The sequence below is a fragment of the Falco punctatus genome, assembly GCF_963210335.1.
Source record: "Falco punctatus genome assembly, chromosome: 5".
NCBI classification, from domain to species: Eukaryota; Metazoa; Chordata; class Aves; order Falconiformes; family Falconidae; genus Falco; species Falco punctatus.
In genome coordinates, this window is record NC_137584.1 from 62,141,535 (window position 1) to 62,163,278 (window position 21,744).

At 40.0% G+C, this 21,744-nt stretch overlaps 1 protein-coding gene across 1 annotated transcript; it reads right to left on the minus strand.

The window, feature by feature from the left end:
- Nucleotides 1-34: 34 nt before the first annotated feature.
- Nucleotides 35-21,605, minus strand: LOC308064696 (nephrocan-like). The gene is made up of 4 exons (XM_080389550.1): nucleotides 20,471-21,605; nucleotides 11,902-12,046; nucleotides 5,889-6,790; nucleotides 35-2,642 (listed from the first exon to the last, which is right to left on the minus strand). Exons 1-4 carry the CDS (start codon nucleotides 20,557-20,559, stop codon nucleotides 2,195-2,197), a joined length of 1,584 nt encoding a protein of 527 aa, XP_080245676.1. The 5' UTR covers nucleotides 20,560-21,605; the 3' UTR covers nucleotides 35-2,194.
- Nucleotides 21,606-21,744: the final 139 nt, after the last annotated feature.

The window sequence follows — 21,744 nt, forward strand, 5'->3', positions numbered from 1 at the left end:
GCGGGGGTGGGAGGGCAGGCTGGGAACGGCCCGGGGCGGGGCGGGGCGGGGCCGCGCTCCGCCCCTCAGGAGTGGGCGGGGTCTCGGGCCGGAGCCGCGCCCCCTGGCGGCCGTCGCTGGCACCGACCCCACCTGTGCCCGGGGGCGGGGACGGCGCGGGGGTGACCGGGGCCGCGGGCGCGGCGTGACGCGGGGGTGGGGGCGCTCGTTGCTGCGCGCCGGCCCTCCCAGCGCTTCCATGCGGGTTTCCCCGCGGGGCCGGGCCGCGGCCTGGGCTCGGCCTCGGGCTCGCCTGAGGAGAGGGTCTTCTTGGCGGCCGTGGGGCCTCGTTCGCGCTGGCGTTTGGGACGGGGCGGGGGAAAGGGGAACGCCGCAGGGCAGCCGGGCCTCACGGGTGGCTTGTAATACTGCTCAGTGAAACCGGCACGTGCCACCCCGCCGGCCCCGCGGCCCGCGCGAGGGCTCCGGGCGGCCGGGCCGGTGAGGCTCGGGGGCGCGCGCCCCATCTCCCCGGTGCCCACGGAAGCTGCAGGGTGTGCTGCCTCGGCGTGTACCGGCCCCCGAATCCGAAGGGACGAATCCCACAGCGGCACAAGATAGAGCTAACAAGCCAGCCCTGTGCCGTCAGACCGATGGGTGGGCTGAAAAGACAAAGGGAGGGAGGTATTTAAAGCACTCTCATTAAAAGAATCCGCCAATATAAAATTGAATTTAAAATTCTGTTGTTCATAAAAACAACTACTTCCCAGACTTGTAATACAGACTATTAGCCAGCAAAAACACCGAGAGACAAACCATGAGGAAGGCTTGTGCTGTGCCACCTAAGTCTTTAGCTACCAAAATCCGAGTGGCTGGTGATACACTAAAAAGTTAATTTGTGAAGAAAAATGAACTTTGGTCTTTTAGTCCAGTTGTATAGCTTAATGTGTTGGGTGCCTAAGAAACCCAAGCGTCAATTGCGTTTGCATAGGCAACATAACCAAATAGCTGCGTTCTGACACCTGACAGAACAGCCTCTGCGAAGGTGAGTGATCACTCAGTTCCTGAATGCCAACAGAAGATAAAGAATAATAGAAACTGTTTGCTTTGAAAAGCAATTTGCTGGTGTTACTCCTCAGTTATCAGCTGAGATTATGAACTGCCAGGAAACCCCTTAGATTACTGTTTGTAGATCACTGGGTTTAGTGGTCTCAGTAATGCAATTTTGTTTAGATTTCAGGCACTTTGGGAACTGCTTGATAAAATTTGTACATACATCAGAGTTGATGTATATCCCATAAAGTCCTTTTTTTTTTTGCGTGCAGAGGTCTGGAAGGTTCCTGCCAGTGAAGGGAGGCACTTGCAGTGTGCACTCCCATGGGAAGTACCCCTAACCCAAAAGTATACACACAGCATCTTGAGGTATATTGTAGTCAATTAGCTATTCAGCTCTTCCAATAGACTCTTCCAAAGAGTTAATCTCACTTGATCTTATCCAAATATTTGTCAGAGGCATAGATCTATTTCCTGAGAATCTCCCTTCTCTTTATAACAACAGAATCGGCTCAAGTTGCCCGCAATGTTTTCATTCCTCACTATTATTTAACTTTGAAACTAGTATTAAATCTCATTAACCATGACACTGATTCTTCTGTTTGTTGCATTTGCTGTGACGAAGATGAGTCTTCTGTGTTTTGCCTGGAGCAAATGTCTAGGCAAATATTTCAGGAAAACTGAAATTCAGTTCTCAAAAGCAAGAATTTCTGAGCAATCCTGAGAAATTGCCCACATCAGTGTAACTCTCCATCTCAAACTCCAGAACTGTAAGTTTAAATGTGTTGAATGCCAGACTCCTAGTAATAGTGTCTTGCAGTATTGCAGGATTTTATTTATGGGGTTTTTTAATGCGATTATAAGAATGTTCTACTATAAAAAGGTCCATACAGAGTTACAGACTGCTTTTCTAAGAGGTAGTATTTGTATTCTCACATCCCTCAAACTACATAATGCTAATGGCATTTTAAAAAAACTATTTTTTTTACGGTTTTCAGTTTACAATGGTATCCTTACTATAGCCCTTCTGTTACCAGCTATTACCTCGTATAGTACAAATTAACGAGGAAAAGCTAATACCAGACCAGCAGGCTGGTTGTCAGTAGAGATGCTGGTGATAGTGGGCAGCAATGTTAAGGTTCACCACAGATTAACCATGGGGTTAATCTAGTTCATAATCATAGTAATCATCATCTGTGTTTACTGCAACACTGGAGGCCTCATTGGGTTTCATTTTCTTTCTGTCCTCTTTGCCTTGTTCCATGGAAGACAAACTGTCTTCACATTGCTGCAGAATCTTTTTGGAAGACATCCAACTTTCTCCTCGGCTTTCTGCTGGTGCTGCGCACTGCCCTCCCCTGACATCCGTTCCTTTGGCCACCAGTGCTCTTCTTGTTCTGAGAAGGTCACAGGTGCAGTTCCAAGGGTTTCCATCTAAATACAGATGACGAAGACGAGGTAAATACTCTAAGACTTTGCGATCCAAGGCAGATATCTTGTTATTCCGTAAATTTAAAACTTGAAGCTGTTTCAAGTCCTTCAGCTCTTGTTCTCCAACATCCTCTATGTCATTTCCCTTTAGATCCAATCTAGCAAGTGTATCTGGAAGTCTGAATAAAAATAAAAATACATACAAGGTGTTATGTTCATTGTCTTGATTCAGTTTGTGTAAGTGGTATTTGATGGCAAGTATTTGCCCAGGCACTTCTGACATATTAAAATAAAACTAGCACTTACAAAAAAATGCAATCTTCTGCAAAAAAGATGTGGTTCTGAAGTGTCCATGTTGTGGTTTTTTTTTTTTTAATTATAGGAATACTGTCTATGCACCCTTAAAACTGTTTTCCCAAATAATTACAGTTCTGACATGTACTGACTGTGTTTGTGCGACTGAACTAAACAGCAGTCCTACTGTATTGTACTATGAAGAAAGTTATATGTTCAATTGAGTGTCAAGCTTAAAAATGCATTTTGTACTCTCCAATGCCATAAGTATGCCAATGACCAAATTACAGCACCATGAAAGATCAAAAGTTTAGAAAAGCATGGAAACACTGCTCCTTCAAGTACTTCTATATGTGATTTGTTTAAAAAGGTTTTTCAGTTCATAAAAAACTAGAATTTTTCTTCCGTTTTGTTTTCCTGCTCCCATCAGATTCAAACATTAATCATCACAGAAGTAGTCTGTCTGGTCATATCCTGTTTAAGAATAAGCAGCAGGGAAAATAGAAGTGCTTTTTGATCATCTTTTTAAATAGTACTATAGGGAATTAGAACTGGTTACATTTAAAAGAAAAAAAAAGCTGATAACTTCTGGATATGATATTAGACTGGTCAGTATCATTCTTATTTTCATTCATCTTACAAATCTGTATGATAAGACAGTTATTTCAAAAGTCTTGCTTATTTATGATCTTCTAATTTCCTCCTGCGATAGTTAGTGACAAGTGCTTAACAGAAAAGCCAGTTAATTGCCATGGAATATTTTTAATAAAATTAATTTGAAAGTACCTTAAAAATCATTTTACTATAGTAGTATGCAAGGTGATGAAATTAAAGAGTTATGGTAAGAGATTTAAAGGAAACTTTTTTACTGAAACTCTCAGGGAAACTATAAATAATACTATCAAGAGCTATTTTGAAAAAAACAGCAGTATGCCACAACTGGTAAAGACTGATGTGTTAGTTTATCTCAATGTAATCATATATGATGCCTCTGAAAATTACAAAAAGGGTACATTGTGACCCTCACCAGCTTTTTTCATGAAACTGAGTTTGACTTACTAGGCTGAAAGATGGTTGCCATATTTATGTAAATCTTACAACTTTGTGGGACTATTTCAAGAGTAGGGCACTTCTGTATTGTGCTGTATTTCCTGGGGGAGATAAAAAATTCACATTGATATGGAGAGTCATGTCACAAAATCTGATCTTATCAAATGCTTGTGATTGCAATAAGTCTGTTTTGAAACCTAACCATGGGTGATGATTATACTTGCCCAATATGACACTGTAATGTCAGAAGGGTGCTCTGGGGTAAAGCCCTAGTGCCACCAATGTCAAAGGCAGTAGGGTATCACCTGAGATGTTTATCCAGAGTGATTACAGTCTAAAGGCTTGTAAAAGCAAGTCCTTAAACCTGTGAAGAGTCGTACTGTACTAATGTTAGTCTCAGGCTTTATGACTGTATTTTTTTACTTCAGGCTGTGTTAATCTTGAGAAACTAATGGCACTGGAGTATGTGGTAAGTGATCCTGCTGCTGGCAGAGAAGCCGTGCTCACTTGGGAGCTGACCATGGCAGCCATACTGTGCTGCTGCCACTCCAGGGAGTATCATCAGACTCTTCCCTGCAAGATTTTATGGAGTATATAGGCTCTTATTTACAAGTCCTGAAAATACTTGGATTTGTGGATTATTCTCAGAAAAAAGCCCCAAACAAACCCAAAACCAAAAGAGGCTTTCTTTCTCCTCATTCCTGCCAAATAACTGTGGCATGTTAACTATATTTTTTAACCTTTGACACTGGTGGCTGAGTTCTCGGATAACTGTCAGAAATAACACTTCTATTTCTGTATATCCATCTGTACCTGGTGATCATCAGACAATTAGGTACATAAATTTTACACCTTGTCATTTTCCCCCTCTTTTATGTTTAGAGCCCCCCCCTTGAAATCTGTATTCATTGTTGAGTTGAAAATAAAAGTCCCCAATATCTCCTTTAAAAACTGTACTGTTTAAAGGCTAATAGAGAGCGCCTTCCTGTTAATTCTCTTGACTGCGAAGGTTGTAAAATAAGATGGATTAGACAATACTAAAGTAACTAGAAAGCATTAAACATTCCTGTCAAGCTAGACTTAAATCAAATATTTATACACCACTAAATCACTTTCTGATTATAAAGCTGCTGCCAAATAGATTCAAATGCTAAAGGACCTGATGGTAAATGAATTGAAATTTTACTGCATTATTTATGTGGGCTAGTTAAACCTGTCCACAAGCCATAAAAATAAAATTTAATAGTGCGGTTGTGTTAAAGAAGTTGATGTTAATGGAATTACTTTGCTATTTTTATGCCGTCTTATTGCACAGCTTTTTGAAATAAAAAAATTGCCACTTTATATCAGACCAGCCTTCATTTGGCTTAATATGCCATCTCTGATAATGGCCAGGACCAACACTCAGATAAATGCAAGAGAACCTGTATGCAGGGCATTAGTGTGCCCATGGGATGTTTCTTCTGTGCTCCTTTGACTGGAATTTTGCTTATAGCCTGAAGCTGGAGAGCTCATATGCATTCCAAATACTTTGTAATGTATGAATTTAATGAAGTTGGGAATACTAATATGCACTGAAAAAAGCGTATTATTTTTGACCAGACTCACTTCCTGAAATCCTAATATTTTAACAATAATAAACTCAGTGTGGGTTGGTAGAAACATCAGCTTTAAAATAGCTGTCTTTCCTTTTTATTGAATGCTCTATTAATTTTGTGTTATGGGGGAAGATAAATCTAAGCAGCAGTATAACTTCTCTGTAATAATTCTGTTATATTCTCCTAGCAGGTTCCTCTTATGCGTGTGCTAATTAAACAAAGTCTCACTGGCAAGGAGAGATGTGAAATGAGTAGAATCACTGGGAGCCACAGATGTAATGAAAACAACTCTACTTCTATGCTGAGACTGCTAACAAGAGTGCTAATTAGCATCAGTTATGGCAATGGGTTTATGGTATGGATAGACTTCTACCATGACTGGGTCATAATACAGGTGGGTTTTTTTCCCAGTTTGGCCCTCATTCTCATAATGTAAGGAAGGGGAGGTGACACCTGAGAACCAGCTTCTTCAGATTTACTTGCCTCAGCGGAATAGAAATGAGGAGGTTCTGTTCCAGCGCCAGATTTGAAAGCTGCGCACACTGCTGAAGAGCTCCTGCCTCAAACATTCTAACAGCATTGTTGTCAAGAAACAAGTGCTTGAGGTCTTGTAGTCCTTGGAAGTCCTGCGCTGTCACCTTTTGAATCAGGTTATTGCTGCAGTCAAGTTTCTGCAGTCTGCTGGGCAGCCTGAGTGGCATAGCATGGAGCTGGTTCTTGGAGAGCTCCAGTGTTGTTAAATTAGGAAGAAGCTGAGCACCATCTATTGATATTAGCTGATTTTCTGACAGGAAGAACTCAGACAGATTTTCTAGGTGTTTCATGTCTCGAAGTCTTATTGTTTTAAGTTGGTTTTTCTCTAATTTTAGTGACAGCAGGGATTTAGGTAGGTCAAGAGGCACTTTTGTCAGAAAGTTGCCCCTTAAACTGAGAAACTGTAGATTTTGGAAAGATGCAAAGAAGTTGGTTGGGAACGAGTTCAGTTTATTATCAGCCATGCTCAGATACTTCAGCCTAGGAAGCTTAAGTTGTGCAGACACAGATTCCATGTTGTTACCATCAAGAATCAGACTTTGTAAATTGCAAAGGGAGGAAAATGCACTCGGAGGCAGAGTCACAATCAAGTTGTTCCGAATATCAAGCACCCTTAGTTTCATTAAACCTTCAAAATCAGATGCATGCAGAGTGTTGATGGAGTTATCAGCGAGTTTTAAAATTTCAAGGCCAGATGGGAGGAAGGTGGGTATTTGCTTTAGCTGGTTTTTGTAGAGTTCCAGGGACTTCAACATGCTCAGAGTTTTGAAAGTGTTGTTTTCTATTGATTCTGTGCCACTGCATGACAGGACCAGTTCTTCAAGGGCTGACATCCTCCTGAAGTCAGTAATCTTAAAGAGAAAAAAAAAAATCATATGATAGTACACCATCTATTTATGGATCTCCTCACTGGTTACTACTCCTGGATGCTAGTACGTATTGAAAAACTATATGTTTAGAATTAGAAACTAAGGGAAATGGTAACAATAGAGGTGTTACTATAGGTACCTGTGATTTGCCAGTATTCACTTTTCTAGAATTTTGTTGTTTAAGTCCATACTGTGTCTGGTTTTGAGCAAACACATGTTTGAAGAAGGAATATTCCTTTTATTTCTGCCTGGTGGATAGCCTATATAAAATGGAGAGCTAATATCACCAGTGGCAGAAATCTTTGCAGAGAGTATATGGTTGTTAACGTTCACTGCACTCGATGGAGCTTTCTGGAGCAGTTTTGAGTTCACCATACAGTCATTTCCATATATCAGCAGTATTGTCGCTGTAGCGTATATTCCCCAGAGGAAGTACACATGGATATCATCACCTCTCCCTACTATAAAGTTTTGGCAGGAAACTAAAATCCAATGCTTGTATTTCTTCTCTCCGCCCACTGTCTCTCCTTTTCTGTAAAGTAAAAACCTCACATATTAAGATGACCAAACCAACAGTGTCAGATCAGCTTGGTCTGAAAATCACTTCTGTGGAACAGATTGCTTTACAGGAACTTAGGTTTTGTTAGTTGGTAATAAAAACATGTTTTGCAGTGGTAAATGGAACTTGGATGTTGACTGTGACTATAATATACAGAGGCATACTAATTGCTTAATTGTTTTTCTGCTCTGTTGGAACCTGCTTGTTTACAAAGCTTGCCATCTTGTGTCCAAAGTTAAGAAGCAAATTTAATTGAATCTGGCAGATTCCTCCACGCTGAGATATTTGGAAGCATGCAATGAGGGTGAACCCAGGAGTTCTCTGAGCACACCAATTGCTTAAACAGTAGTTTTCTGAAATTATTGGAGATGCTGCCCATTGACCTAGGTGCTTGATTTTTGAAAATTCATCTATAACGGAATCTGAGAAAGCTTAGAGCAAGATGATCAGGTGTTCTGCATGGGAGAAATTGGAAGGAGTGTCCTCATCCATTTTCCCTTCTTACGTCCAATAAATATCTCACTACAGGGTGGTCTCAGGGGTACCATCTCAGGAAGAGATGTTAAATTAACCCTATACTCTTCATGCTGTTTCCCCCAGGGCTTAGTAGCTACCAGCACATTTTACTCTCACTGAGAGTAGCTATAAAGCATGTTCTACAGCATAACCCCTCATCACAGTCAGGAGTCTACACAAAAGGTGGTACAAGTTCTTTTGCAGCACAGATACTGGGTAGTAATTTTGTTCTGTGATCCTGATTGAATACATTTGGCTGTCATACTTGTGTAGGTGAAATCAGCTTATAAAGGTGATTGTCAAAAGATTCCTTCCAGCTTCATTTATCCAACTCTTGCATAGTTTTAGGTTGTATCTCTGTACCTTAGCTACAAACTCTGCATTTTAACTTCTGTTACAATTACAGCTCACACAGCTGTGAAAGAGTCATCAGATTTCATTTTGCGTTGGTATCCTTAGTTGTTACTACCTTCTGATTACATTTATTCTGTCTTGTAAAGTAATTTCCAAGCATTGCAAGATTTGATGCAGTTAGTGAGAAAGTATAGGTGTGGAACCTCTACTGATGCAGGTTTCTCCGCCAATTACACTTAAGTTCAATGAAGGAATGTACTTCCATAAAAAAGCTTACATTCCCAACAGTAAATAACAAAGTTGTCCATTTTCTATTTTTTTTCTATAAATGCAATTTTGTAACATATACCTCTATTGCTATGTAAAAATTAAAGAATTGCATGTCCAGTTTTGGTCATGATTAGGAGTCTAATCTTGCAAAGCTTTATCGTGAGAAGTCCCAAAGGAATGAACTGCATTGCTCAACAGCAGAAAAGCATAATCGTATGTAAATGTCAAAACAGTCTTAACGAAATTGAGACAAATGTGAAACTTAGAATCTTAAAATATCTCAAGCTGGGAGGCATCCATAAAGATCATCAAGTCCAGCTCTGCTAAAGGCGAACAAACCTACCTTCTCCTTCACCTCAACACTGTTCTAAAACATTTGCTTTTGTCTCAGCTCAGATGTTCCTGAGAACCTTCATAAGTTCAACACATTTTCTCTTCTAAGTTCAAGAGCACTATTTCCTGCTTTTCCTCAGTTGATTGCTGTATGTCTCTAAGAGACTTAGTTTTCATTTTATTAAGTGACAGAGAGCTACATGAAGGTCAATGTACAGACATTCATTCTGTAATGGTGTTAGGCCTCTTTTTTCCACCTATTTCGTATGCTTTTCTAGGCTTTGTCACTATGCTGTTTTGAGACTTAAACATTTATCCATGCTGTTACAAACCACCCAGTCTTTTTAATGTGGTTCAAGACAGATTTGAAAGCCTATCAGCTCTCTTTTTGCTATGAAGCGACATTTTATTCTCTGAACTGACTGTAAAGTGATACTAATACAGTTTTTAAAAAGTAGATCTTCTGAAAATTGATCTAAGATACTGGTATTTTAATAATATTTTCTTTTGTTATGGCTTTTTTTTCTTTTAGAACTTTTGTTTTGGGTTTTGTTATAAGCAGTTTCTTAAACCAGTCTGTTTAAACCAGTCTGTTTAAACCTGATTGTGGGGGCCAGATAAACAATTTTATTTTAGCAGATAAAATCCCATGTATTAATATAGTTAAAATAAACTAAATCTTAAAGTGAGAGTAAACAGGTTGTAGTTGATCTTCCAATGAAAGAGGCAGAAATTATTGAAAAAATATGCTAAAAATGAATCCAGTTTTTTATTAGGAAGTCTCCAGTTTGTAAAAATACCAAAAGCAAAAATCCCAGCTAGTGTTTTCATTGATGATCAACCCTGTCAGAACAAATAAAAAGTTGATCTACTTAGAAGAGATGTACTTTTTTCTTGGTTTTCCTCCAAACATATTGTACCTAGCATACAATCGTATTTTTTCTTTTTAATTTCCTTACAATGTTAGTAATAACTAATGCACAATAATATCCAAAAGTAATTGGTATTCAGTTTGAAGCAATATTTGTTTCTTATTCTGAAGCAGCTGATTGCCAAATGATAGTATATGTGAATGCTTATGTATAAAAGTCTCTTGGAGGTCAGCTGTGGGAAGGCTAGGCTTCCATTCAACTTCTTTTTGAAAATACGTTATTTTCTCTAAGATTAGCTAAATGAAGGAATTTAAAAACCAAAAACCAAAAAACAAAATCCCCTAGAGTTCTTTTAGCGCTTCCAGACATACTTTATCAGCAGAAATCAAAACATTTTTCTGCAAGCGCTATGATATGTACCAATGGAATTGCTCAGCTGTATAAAATTAAGCATATGTATTTATGATGTCAAGACCTCAGAAGCATATCTTGTTGCATGGAAAGAAAAGTGAAAAATATATTCAACAATCTAATGTTAAGGAAACAATCTACATAACTACAGGCAGATAGCATAAAAGTACTTCCTTTCAGTGCAAAGTCAGTAGTAGAAGTAAGGCATACTGATGGCTCAGCTGAATTAATGTATAAAGTAAAAAACTCTCTCCTTAGATGGTTTCACACACCATTTGTTCTGAACAGTCATATAACATTTATTCTACTACTCCATTCACTTATATCCAACATTTAAATGCTTTATAATACCTGTCTTTTGCTCTAGTCAGAACCTAAGGCCTCTTTATCAGTTAGTAACTGAAGAGTTGTTGACAAGTATGGGCAACTAGCGCTAAGAAAGGAAAAATAGTTCATCTTCCTTATCTTGGAAAGAAAATAATTGTGGTGGGTTTTTTTGTTGTGTTTGGTTTTTTGTTTTTGTTTTTTTGTTTTTAACAGAAAATGTATTTCCTAATAAAGAATTAATTTTTAACAGAAAATGTATTTCCTAATAAAGAATTCATTTGACAGATTTTTTGTTTAACTAGAGTACATCAATACAACTAAATCACACCAGTGAACTTTGACTCTTGTAGGTATGGGAGCTAAACCAAAAAAACCAGAAATATTAGTAGCAGCTAAAAGAGAAGTAAACTCTTCAAAGTTGAATTGTAAAATTACTATTTTTCAGTAGGTCACAGGTATCCTAGATGGTAGATCCCAGGTCTAAGCTGCCTTCTAGCCTATTTCATTCAACTCTGAGAGCAAAATCAAAGATGCATTTCAGAGCAGTTCAAGTTATATTCTTTGTAAAAGGACAAGCATACTTAAGAGAAAATGTATCTCTTTTGAATCAAGCATTTCTTATTATTTGTAGTAAACTGATATACAGCAAGCATGTACAATACAAGTGGTTGTATTTCCCTTCTGTCTATCTATAGCAGTTGAATTTATTAGATACACATATTTCAGGGTAGGAAACAGAAGCACCATTCAACAGTGCAGTGAAAAATGAGCATAAACTGATCCAGTGATAATTAATTTTAATAATGGGATCCAGTGATGTCTCAAGAAACCCAGAATAAACTTTTTTAAAAACAAAAATAGCTGGCAGCTTCAGTTAGAAGCTGCTATCATTTACATGGGTTATTAGATAGGCCGAGCGTTGCTTTTAGAGACATTTCACACTCTGCCTTAGATTCTGGCTTATTTCCTCTGGCATTTCTAATAGCAATTGTAACTGATACTTGCAATTCCAGAGGGGGAAAAGAACTGCAATTTCATTCATTAGGGAAATGATTCTAGCTACATAAAACCTTTCCATTTACAAGTATTATATTGTAGCAAAAAGCTTTTAACAAGTTAAAAAATTACTTGGAAGCCAGTGATTATTTGACCACATAAAAAACAAATCAACAAGGCTCCTAGTTGTAAATTACTATTTTTTGAGTTGCATACAAAATATCATTGTGGCAGTGTGGACTAGTGCTCAGAGACTGCAGGATAATGAAAACACTATAGGAATATATTTACATATTAAAAAGTAAGTAAAAGTAAAAGCAGATCTGGCAGCATTTCAACAGTTCTTAGAATGTGGAATAAGATTCTCCCTTCACCTGAAAGCCACCACCATCTGGGAAGCCCAGCTTTCAGCTAGAGCACACTACAGAAAGTATTTTTACTGCATTTTTTCCTACCTGGAGTTGTTTAATTTTGCTGTGACTGATGTAGAGTCTCCTGGTGGTAAAAGGAATCTCTCTGGGGATTTCTGTAGCTCTGTAACATTGCACTGACTGGGCAGGGTCACAGCTGCATCTTCTTGGACAAGTGGTACTTAGACCACTGTGGAAAGAAAAGAAGACTAAAAGGTAAGATAAATACATCTTCCAAAACAGGAGCTCTGAAATTGTTTCGGCAACAATGTACAGCTTGAATTAAGCACCAAAGTCCTTTTATACCATGAAATCTGATAAAAGGATATTATGAGTGTGTGTTTTATCCCAGAGAAAAAACAGTAAAAACAATACCGTAATTTGCCTGGGTTAAACTGTTGGCAGGCATTACAAAGAGTGAGAAAATTAAACAGTGATAAGGTGCCTTTACATTTGTAGGTATGTGAAATTAGTGTTATTTATTACCTGACATCTAATCTGCAAACATCCATATTATCTCCAGTTTCCTAGTTTTGTTAAATGTGACACCAAAGAATTAGTGGAGAAAAGATAAAGAGCTGTTTTATAGCCAGGCTGTAAAACCTTTGTATCTTCTGTGACCCAGTATTTGAAACAGTAAAAACACAACTACAGCCAACACTGAAGCTTTTTCACTCTTCTTCTTGAATTATTCAGCCCCTCCAAAAAAACCCCAAACTCAGACAGCTATTATTTTAAAGTTAAAACGTTCTATTCACTTTCTGAGTATCTGTGGTACAGCTGAGTGCTGCTGGTTGGTGCACATTGTTTAAAGAATGAACAGAAGTCTAAGCTGCCTGTGTTTGTGTAATTCCCGTAAATCAAAGTTTAGTTATTCTTGTATTTGAAAATTACAGATGTGAAATGCTTGAAAGCATTTAGTGTAAATCATGTAGTAGGTGATCAGTAACACCTATTTACTCTGTAACAGATGGAGGACCTAAGGTTCTCTTCAGAGTTTTCTTTCTACTTATTAGTGCTTCTCTTGGCTTCTGATTATTTTGGGAACTTTCTGTATGTTGTTTTTTCCTTTGTACTCAGTAAATTACAATGTACAAAGCAGTGTACTTCTGGAACCTTTGTATCTTATCATACTTATCTGCTTTGCACTGTTACCGGCTTCTTTCAATCCTCTCTGTCATATCTTCAGTTGTAGCTAATCCTATTCCTTGAATGCAGAACTAGGCCAGTTATTTTTCCAAGCAGAAGATGATGCCAAATCGATTTGACAAATGGGTAACTGAACTGGGGACAGTCCTTGATGGGACTGCCTAATGGATGCAGCTGGTTTACACTGGACAATTGCCATATTGCCTCCTGGAGATGCTTCTGTCTCCTTAATCCCCTACACTGTGAGTAAAGAACTGCAACTCAGCATCTGCTAAACCAAACAGCAAGAGCGGAAACCGTTCCCTAAAGCAGCCTGTCAAATTGGCATGTTCAACAAGCTATGCAGAAAAATCCTGCCTGACTTATGCCATCATGATCAATTGAGCAAAAATGAGCGGGTAAGCAGGATTAGCAATGGTGCTTTAAAACAAATATTTTAACATACCTTGATCTAGTGTTTGGTACCTGGTTTGTGTCCAGAGTAGAGAGTCAAAGTACCCAGACAAAAGTGTAAACCTGTCTGCACACTGACAGCTACCTGTGGTATATTTCAGCACACCCTGGAACAGTCTTTGATCCATTCTTTCCACTGAGTTTAAATGTCACTAAGATAATACTGCTCAGGACCTTATGTAGAAATCTGTGTTCCTCAGAGATGTCATCAAAAAGCAACTGCTTTTTGTTCAAGGAGGGTTAAAAGAAATGCAGAGCAAACCCTACAGTTTTAAGTTTAGAGCTCTAGAGTACTGCAGAGTCAGTATGAGAATCCCTTTAAGTAAGAGCCGTATCTTGCATCCTTCCCTATTTTGTACATTACAAGTCACTCAGCCGATGTTAGAATTCACAGCTGTAGTTACAAGGTAATGCCACAGCAAGGTGCAATATTCTTGGCTCTTTCCATTTTTGAGCAATACTTATATCCTTGGTCTTTTCAAACTAATGAAGGGAAACTTACTGGATTAATAGTTCATTTATGGGATATTAACAGCGACTTAACCAAGATGACAGTATGTATCCATTGATTTCTGATACATGTCTGCTTTCAGCAGCTAGGTATTTTCAAGTGATAGCTATGAAAGACGATCTGTTAAAATCTATTCTGTACGAATTCTGACACGTCTGATGCCTTTGCTTTTGCACAAAACTATGACCTGTAGGTTTTTTATTGATTCTAGGAGACCTGGTGGAAGTGGAACTGATGAAGAGTCGCAGGACTGTATGTGCATAAACCTAGTGGGAAGATGTGAGCACAAAGAAAAAAAGGCTGAATAAACATTCCAGGATCTCTGTTTTGGAAGGAGCACGGCTGCCTATGAGTTGCATAGCTTCACAGGGGGATGTTAAGAATGGCAATCACTGGTGGCCATTTCCTGCCAGCACTTTTTATGCAAACCCTCCATGCCTTTCAATAGGGATTCCTGTGCGGGACTAATGGCATGACATTCCCCTCCATCATTTCTCTGTCAGAAAGAATGAATGATAGTACCTGTAACTTGCCCACGCAAGAAGTCCCAGGGACAACATAAGGACATGGACCAGTTACAGAGTCCAGAGGAGGGCCACAGATGTGATCAGAGGGCTGGAGTAACTCCCCTATGAGAAAGACTGAGAGAGCTGGGGTTGATCAGCCTGGAGAAGAGAAGGCTCTGGGGAGACCTTACAGCAGCCTCCCAGTACCTAAAGGGGGCCTACAAGAAAGCTGGAGAGAGACTTTTTACAAAAGCAGGTAGTGATAGGACAAAGGGGAATGGCTTTAAGCTGAAAGAGGGTAGATTTGTATTTGCTATTAGGAAGGAATTCTTCACTGTGAGGGTGGTGAGGCACAGGCACAGGCTGCCCAGAGAAGCTGTGGATGCCCCATCCCTGGAAGTGTTCCAGGCCAGGCTGGATGGGGCTGTGAGCAACCTGGTCTGGTGGAAGGTGTCCCTGCCCATGGCAGGGGGCTTGGAACTAGATGATCTTTAAGGTCCCTTCCAACCCAACCCATGATTCTGTGATTTTACATGGTATGTGCTTTAACCAACGGTAAACACTTAAAATCAAAACCTGCTAAACCCAGAGTCCATGTCAGACTCTTTTGTGTTGCTGGCATTTAATATGGACACAGGTTACAGAGTGTCATGGCAAAGTGGTAAAATATATCCTACAAATTTGCATAAAACATAAGCTTGAGTTAATGGAAATTAGAAGGTCTTTCAAGGTTGCTGGTTTTATTTCAGATCTGAAGAAGGGCTCAAAAATGGCTGTAAAGTTTGGTTTGGTTTTTTTTTCCCAAATATATCAGTTAGTATAATAAAAATATCATATTTTTGTACAAGTCATGCCTCACGCAAGATTTCAGCATCTACAGTACTGGTTATTTCTTCACCAAAGTCTGAGGATTGACAAAAGCACAAGTATGTATGTCAAGACATAATTTTTTAACCTAAGATGACATTTAGAAAACCACATAAAAGTAAGGTGACATTAAAATTAGAAGAATGAATGTGCAAAACTCTAGTTATGGAGTGTTTAGAAATGTCTGAGTCAAGACAGCCCATCAAATGTGAAGATGGATCCCTTGCAACGTACATGAGGGCACAGACCACAAAAGGGAAGATGCAGTCTTATCACAAAAGACATAGAGAAACTGAGTTCTTATAGTCAGGGTGTCCCTTGTCTATGAAAATGAGAAATTGCAGGAAGAGATCAGCTTAGGGTCTGCAGAGGGCATGGGTAGGAACTTGGTCCCTGAGGGATGTCACAAGCACAAGCAGTTTGGCAACTAGGAGTTGCTAAGTGATGGCGTATGCTCTAAAGAATCCTTGGCATATTTAGCTGCCATATGCTATCAAGTGCCTGCCACTGACTAAGTGTGAATTCAAAATTATCTTTTGCTGGAGGTTTTCAACTTGGATTTGGACTGTTTTTTTATAGGGACAACAAATGGCATTTGTCTGCTGCAAAGGTTACCTCCAATCAAGCACTCCTCTCCAGAACGGATTGGTCTGCTGAGGGAAACAATAATGATACTGTTTTTAAAAACATTATGCTTCCCTTAATCATCTTGAAATAATCTGAACTGCTTTACAGAAATGTTTCTTAAACAAAGAGCCTCAGAGTATTACACTGAATGAAGAATGTCAACATAGATGCATTCCAGGCAAAGTAATAATAACTAATTAATATAAAGATTATAAATTTATCAAAAGTGATGTTTTGGTTTATTCATACAAAGTAAGACTGCAGGTAGAGTTTCACAAAAACAGTTAAGAGACCTGTCTGAAAATGATGTCTCAATCTTCTTCATAAGCCAAGAATTTTGTGGAAATATTTTTCATCTGCTTTCATAGTATGTGGAGAATGTGTTTTCTAACTCCAGGCAAGGTCATCTTCGTACAATGGAAACAGCTGCTGGATGACTTAAAGCAGACTTTTCCTCCACACAATAAGGTAGGTTTCCTTTTCTTCCTCCATGCTGGCTACATAGAGGAGATGAAAGTGATAACCCTTTATGAATTTCTCACATTTTGCCTGTCCTTGGCATGTTTGCATTCCAGAAGAACTAGCACAGTGAAATCTGTTGAAAGGAATGAAACTTTCTGAAACAAAAATTCACATAGCAAGGAATTTTAGTCATTGCCAGTTTTATGATAGTGCTGTGAGGGGTGCTAGGCAAGATCAGATACATCTTGGGCAGGCACTCCACAAACAACAAACAAGCAGCACCCACGTGAAGCAGGTCAGTTTAAATATTTACATACACATATGCCACTAGTGCTGCTATAATTGGCTTTCAAAGTATTGTTGCTAACGGCATCCACTTGATGGAGAATTGTTCTTCATTAATAACTGAGCCACACAGAGCAGTGCCCATGAAATCACAGATTATGATATGGTATAATGACAGTTTTCCTAGTAATGATATTCCAAATTAGTCCCAAAAGGAACAAAGAGGGCAGATATGATGGCTGAATCCATTCTCAACCTAGAATTTAAACATACAGGCCTTTTGTATATGAACATTTACGTAAGATCTGTAATTGACCTATGTGAGACTGCGCCTCGTGCACCACCACCTAAAAGTTAAGTGGCAGGGATGGATCATCCAATCAATAGTGGAACCATGACAATTCTGTTTCCAGGGCTTTTTACACACAAAAGTGTTTCAGGTCAGTAGTTAACAACTGTGACCTGTAAGGGAAGCAAGCTAGTTCTGGCCCTTCCATTTCCTGTGTCTTTAGCCTTTAGGAGCAGCCTGCTAGTGACTGCACATCCAACGAAACCAGAATGGAGCTGAAACTGTACAAAGTGTCTACTCTTCAAACGGCGAGGCACAGTTTCAACAAGTTTAGGACTCTGAAACAGCAGTTTTCTAAATCATACCCACTGTGTGCACAAAAAGAGGGTTTCGTTCTTCCACGCTATGAAAGCTGAACGTTTTTGGAATGTGTTTTATTCATTTTAAAAAATTAAACAAAAATCCAAAATGTAAAGCTAAGCATAAGTGTACACATACAAAGCATGAGAATAAGACCACAATAAACACTGTAAAAAAGAAAAGCTGGCCTGAAGAAGTCAGGAATTCAGGAAGTTGTCTTGTGTAAGAAGAAACCAATAAGGAGTGAACGTCCCTTAAAACAGTAGTGAGTGAATTGTTGCACCCATGGACTTACTGCATGGACTGTAAAATGGAGCTATGAACTCTCTAGGACTTCAAGGCAGGAGTCCCCTACTGCAAAAAACTAAAAAGTCTCAGTTTTGTTAGCAGAAATTTTCTGTAATGACAACTGAAAATATATGTTCCTTTAAGTATCAGCGCAGATGGATATCTTCCTCTAACTTGCTTCAGAAAGGCACATTCTAGTATAGCTCCTTTTTTAGAACATGAAAATCTTGTTTTATCATCTCCGTTTTCTCCCATAATTTGATACTGCAAGATACTCTTTTTTATTTCCTCTTTTGCCCTTTGGTGTCCCCACTTGTGACTGTACAACCACCCATGCAATCAAACCACTCAAGATGCTTCAGCGCTAACTACACAGAAGATGGCCTTGACATGTGCGCACACTGCAGCCTGGCACGCACAGCTGGGCAGCTGCAATTACAGAAGTTTCCAGGTGAACTGACACTCGTGCAAACACATGTGTTTATATTGTAAATTCTTTGTGCATAGGCTAGGTCTAACCAAAGGTTTGTAGAGTATCTCATACAACACTTTCCCAGTCTTGGCATGGACACTAGATGCCAAATATACAGCAATGGAGATGTCGATCAAAGTTTTTGAGTTTTTTTCTTTTGATTTAGGTATTACTTTGCTTTGTTTTGTATGAAAATGTGTCCTCCTCATGTTTAAGGTAATCCATTCTTTAAGCACAAAATAAGTTTTCAGATAATTTATCAGGTACTCCAGTAATCAGTTCAAGTATGTAGGTTTAAATTTATGAAGTACTGTTTGTACTCAAATGTACTTAATAGCAGCACAACACACCTCACATTCTCTATACCTTGTCTAAAAGAACTGAAGTTATGTGCATAAATTATATGTGAAGAAATTAGCTGGTGATTAGCTACCACATCAGCTCTACCACATCATAGATAAGGTCAGATGAGCAGATCAGGAAACTTTCAGTGACGTACCTTTAACATTAAAATTATTCAGCAAATTTACATTCTTTTTGATATATAACTTGCTGCAACTATTTGATTGTTATAAATGTCTCCTGGCTGTAGAAGTGATTCTTAGTGCTAGACCAGTTGACTCAAACTACTGCTGTTCTTTAAATGTTAATTATTTTGTTGATGTTATCAGGGTAGAATATACTACAGTTTACTTTAAATCGATTTTATCTAATTGAAGGGCAAAACTACTAACCTTTCTTAGGTTCAATTCCATAATTACTGCACAGCTTGCTTACAGAACAGAGTTACAGTGGTCTGTGGACTTTTGGCAGGCATTTCAAGGGTAACTGGAATTGATCAGAATTTTCTAGGGGATTTACAAGTATGCTTTTGAGATAATTAAATTATTCATGTGTTTACCCTTATATTAGTGATATCTGATTTTAATTTCAACCCCCCTTTTACACAGTATTTGTGCTGAGGGATAAATAGTACCTAATGATAACTACATTTACCAAGATACAGTGTCAGAACTGCAGACTTTCTCAATATATAGCATTCCTTCTTTTATCCATAGCCTAGCAAGTATTAGACTGATATTACACTGCAGGTAGGCTTCTAAAAGACTTGTATTTAAGAAGCTAATCTTTGAGTGGAATAAGCAGAGACAAAACCTTGTTTGACCTGTGAAATGTAAGGGAATGCAAAACAAAGGTAGCACTGATAAGAGATGAAAGAATTAAAACTAATGACCACAAAACTCCAATACCACAGTAGATAAAGACAATTTAAGACAGAGCTGGACCAACCCCTAAGCTAAAGGAAAAGGACACTAAAAACCTGATAATATGTGATTCCTTAAAAAGAAGCAGTCATACTTCAATTACATTAAGTATAAGGGTTTTAAAGGCAGTATTTGCTATAGATACGTTAGGTAGTAACTATGGGAAACTTCCTTCTCAAGATAAGCAGGCACTACTGTCCAAATACATGCTAGAGGTATATTAGCAGAAAATTCTAATGTTTGGCTAAGTGATAGATTACTGTTCCTTTTAAAAAAAGGGCAATGAATGTAATGTAATTCTGTAGGTAGCTCTCCATTGTGATATCTACCAGAATCAAAGCCAAAGCTAACATAAAAACTGATAGTCCTGAAACAATTTTATTGTGTGGCTGAACTAATTTAAACAATAATAATAGTTTAGCTTTTGATACAGCAAATACTTTGATTTTCTGTCAGACCCTGTTGTGTAAAAAAGACAGTCAACACGAATGTGGAGAATGAACATTAGAATGAAGGTCAAACAAATGCTGGTCTCACTCAGAAGCACTTGGATGACTTTAGACACTTAAACCCTTTGCTCAGCTACTATTCTGAATACACCAATTTACTAAGCCAGATTTTTTTCTGTAGCTATATCCAAAGGTGTTTGTAGATTTTGTTTCCATCATAGATGGGCTTAACAGTAAGAGAACCTGTTAGGTGCCCAGTTCATTACTACCTACTTCCAATTACAGTGCAATTTGAAGGGCAAATGAGAGGTTTGTAGTAACAATCGGTAGGCTTCTTGTTAAGCCTATGATAGCAGATCCAAGAGGAAACATGGCATCTACTGTTAGTGGTGAAGTTTGCTTTTATCCAGCTCTTCTGAAAGCAGAGATTGATGGAAGTACAGTTCTTTCCTGCTTTGACATACCTCTTCACATTCCAGGTGAGCGGTCTAACCATTGTGCTGTAAAATGGTATCTTTCTGTCCCTCTGTGTCCCAATCAATTATTTATGCAGAGTGGAGCAAGGGAAGAAACACACCCCAGGATGCCCTGCAGGCCAAGGGCAGGGCGTGCAGGGGTCCTGGTAGCTTACCATTTTCTTGGTCTCCACTCCTCTGCTGACTGGAGGGCCTCTGTGCCTCCCTTCTTGTTGTGCTGGCAGGACAGTTTGTGGGGCCACATTGTAGGCAGGATTAGGGTCCTGATCTGTGTTAAAATGATCTTTTTCCTCTTTTGAGGTGGAATTACAACTTTGATGCAATGAAGTCAAGCTGTGCTAGATCTCCACAAGACCTGCTAATTAAACTTGCACTGAAATCAACATCAGAACCAATTGCAGCACCCTGGAGAAAGCACCTGTGTAGAGATAGCTCATTCCCTGAAATTTATTGCATTTTCAGAACCAGGATGAGCTAAAAAAAAATATGCAAATATCTTTTACATGGGTATAACTGCATTCAATAGTGCTTCTAGAGATACAAAGGTGCCTGGGGCGCTCCTTTTCATACACGACTTGCAAGTTTGCATCTTTGCTGAGCACGAGCAATGAACGTGTAACTGCAAATCCCGCTGTGTGGTTTGCACCTGCTCATGTTTGTGCACGCAGCAGCAAAGGCTTCTCTTTCCTCTCCTGCTCGCGCAGGAGGGGGGAAACATGTACGGTACTTAAGTAATATACCCAGCTATTGATACTGCAGCCTCTTGAACATGAAATACGGAGCTTTCCTGGGAGATACGGACGACCCGGGGCCGGGGCCTGTGAGGGGCGTGCTGTACGGCAGCTGCCAGGCCCAAGCGCCTCCTTCGGGCACCCGGTCACCGCCCCGGGCTGGCCCCGGCGGGGACCCCTCAGAGCCAGCAGCCAGCTTCCCCAGGGCGGCCGGCGCGCCGCAGCGCCAAGGCTGAGGTGGAGAAAAGGTTGAGAAACGCCTAACGCCCCGCGGAACGTTCCTCAGGTCGCGCCAGGCGCCGCGGGCATTTCTGAGGGGCTTTTTTGGAGAGGGCAGGGCGGGAGGAGCCGTCACCGGCAGCCAGAGAGGAAGAGGCGGGTCGCACGCCTCGGCCCTGCCTGCGGAGGCCAAGCGGTGGCCTCACCGGCCGGCGACAACACTCCCTGGACACGCACCCGTGGCGGCTTCGTGAGGCACGGCGGGGGGGACGGGGCCGAGCGCCGCGGAAGGGCGGGGCCTCTCGCACCCCCTCACGGCCCGGCCCGGCGCACAGCGCCCCCTGGCGGGGCAGGCCGTAAAGCGCGGCGGCCGCGATCGGGAGTTCGGGGCTCGGCCGCTGCTGCCTGGCGCCGCTTGGACTTGTGGCAGGCAGCACGAGCCGCGCGCCGCTGGCCGCCGGGCGACAGCGCGCCGCCTC

Excerpts from the sequence above, each read along its gene's own strand:
- LOC308064696 (XM_080389550.1), bottom strand. The coding sequence starts at position 20,559 with ATGTGGCCCCACAAACTGTCCTGCCAGCACAACAAGAAGGGAGGCACA. Across the intron at positions 12,047-20,470 it reads GAGTGGAGACCAAGAAAATG|TGGTCTAAGTACCACTTGTC; the intron begins GTAAGCTACCAG and ends TTCTTTCCACAG. Across the intron at positions 2,643-5,888 it reads CTCATTTCTATTCCGCTGAG|ACTTCCAGATACACTTGCTA; the intron begins GCAAGTAAATCT and ends ATTTTTATTCAG.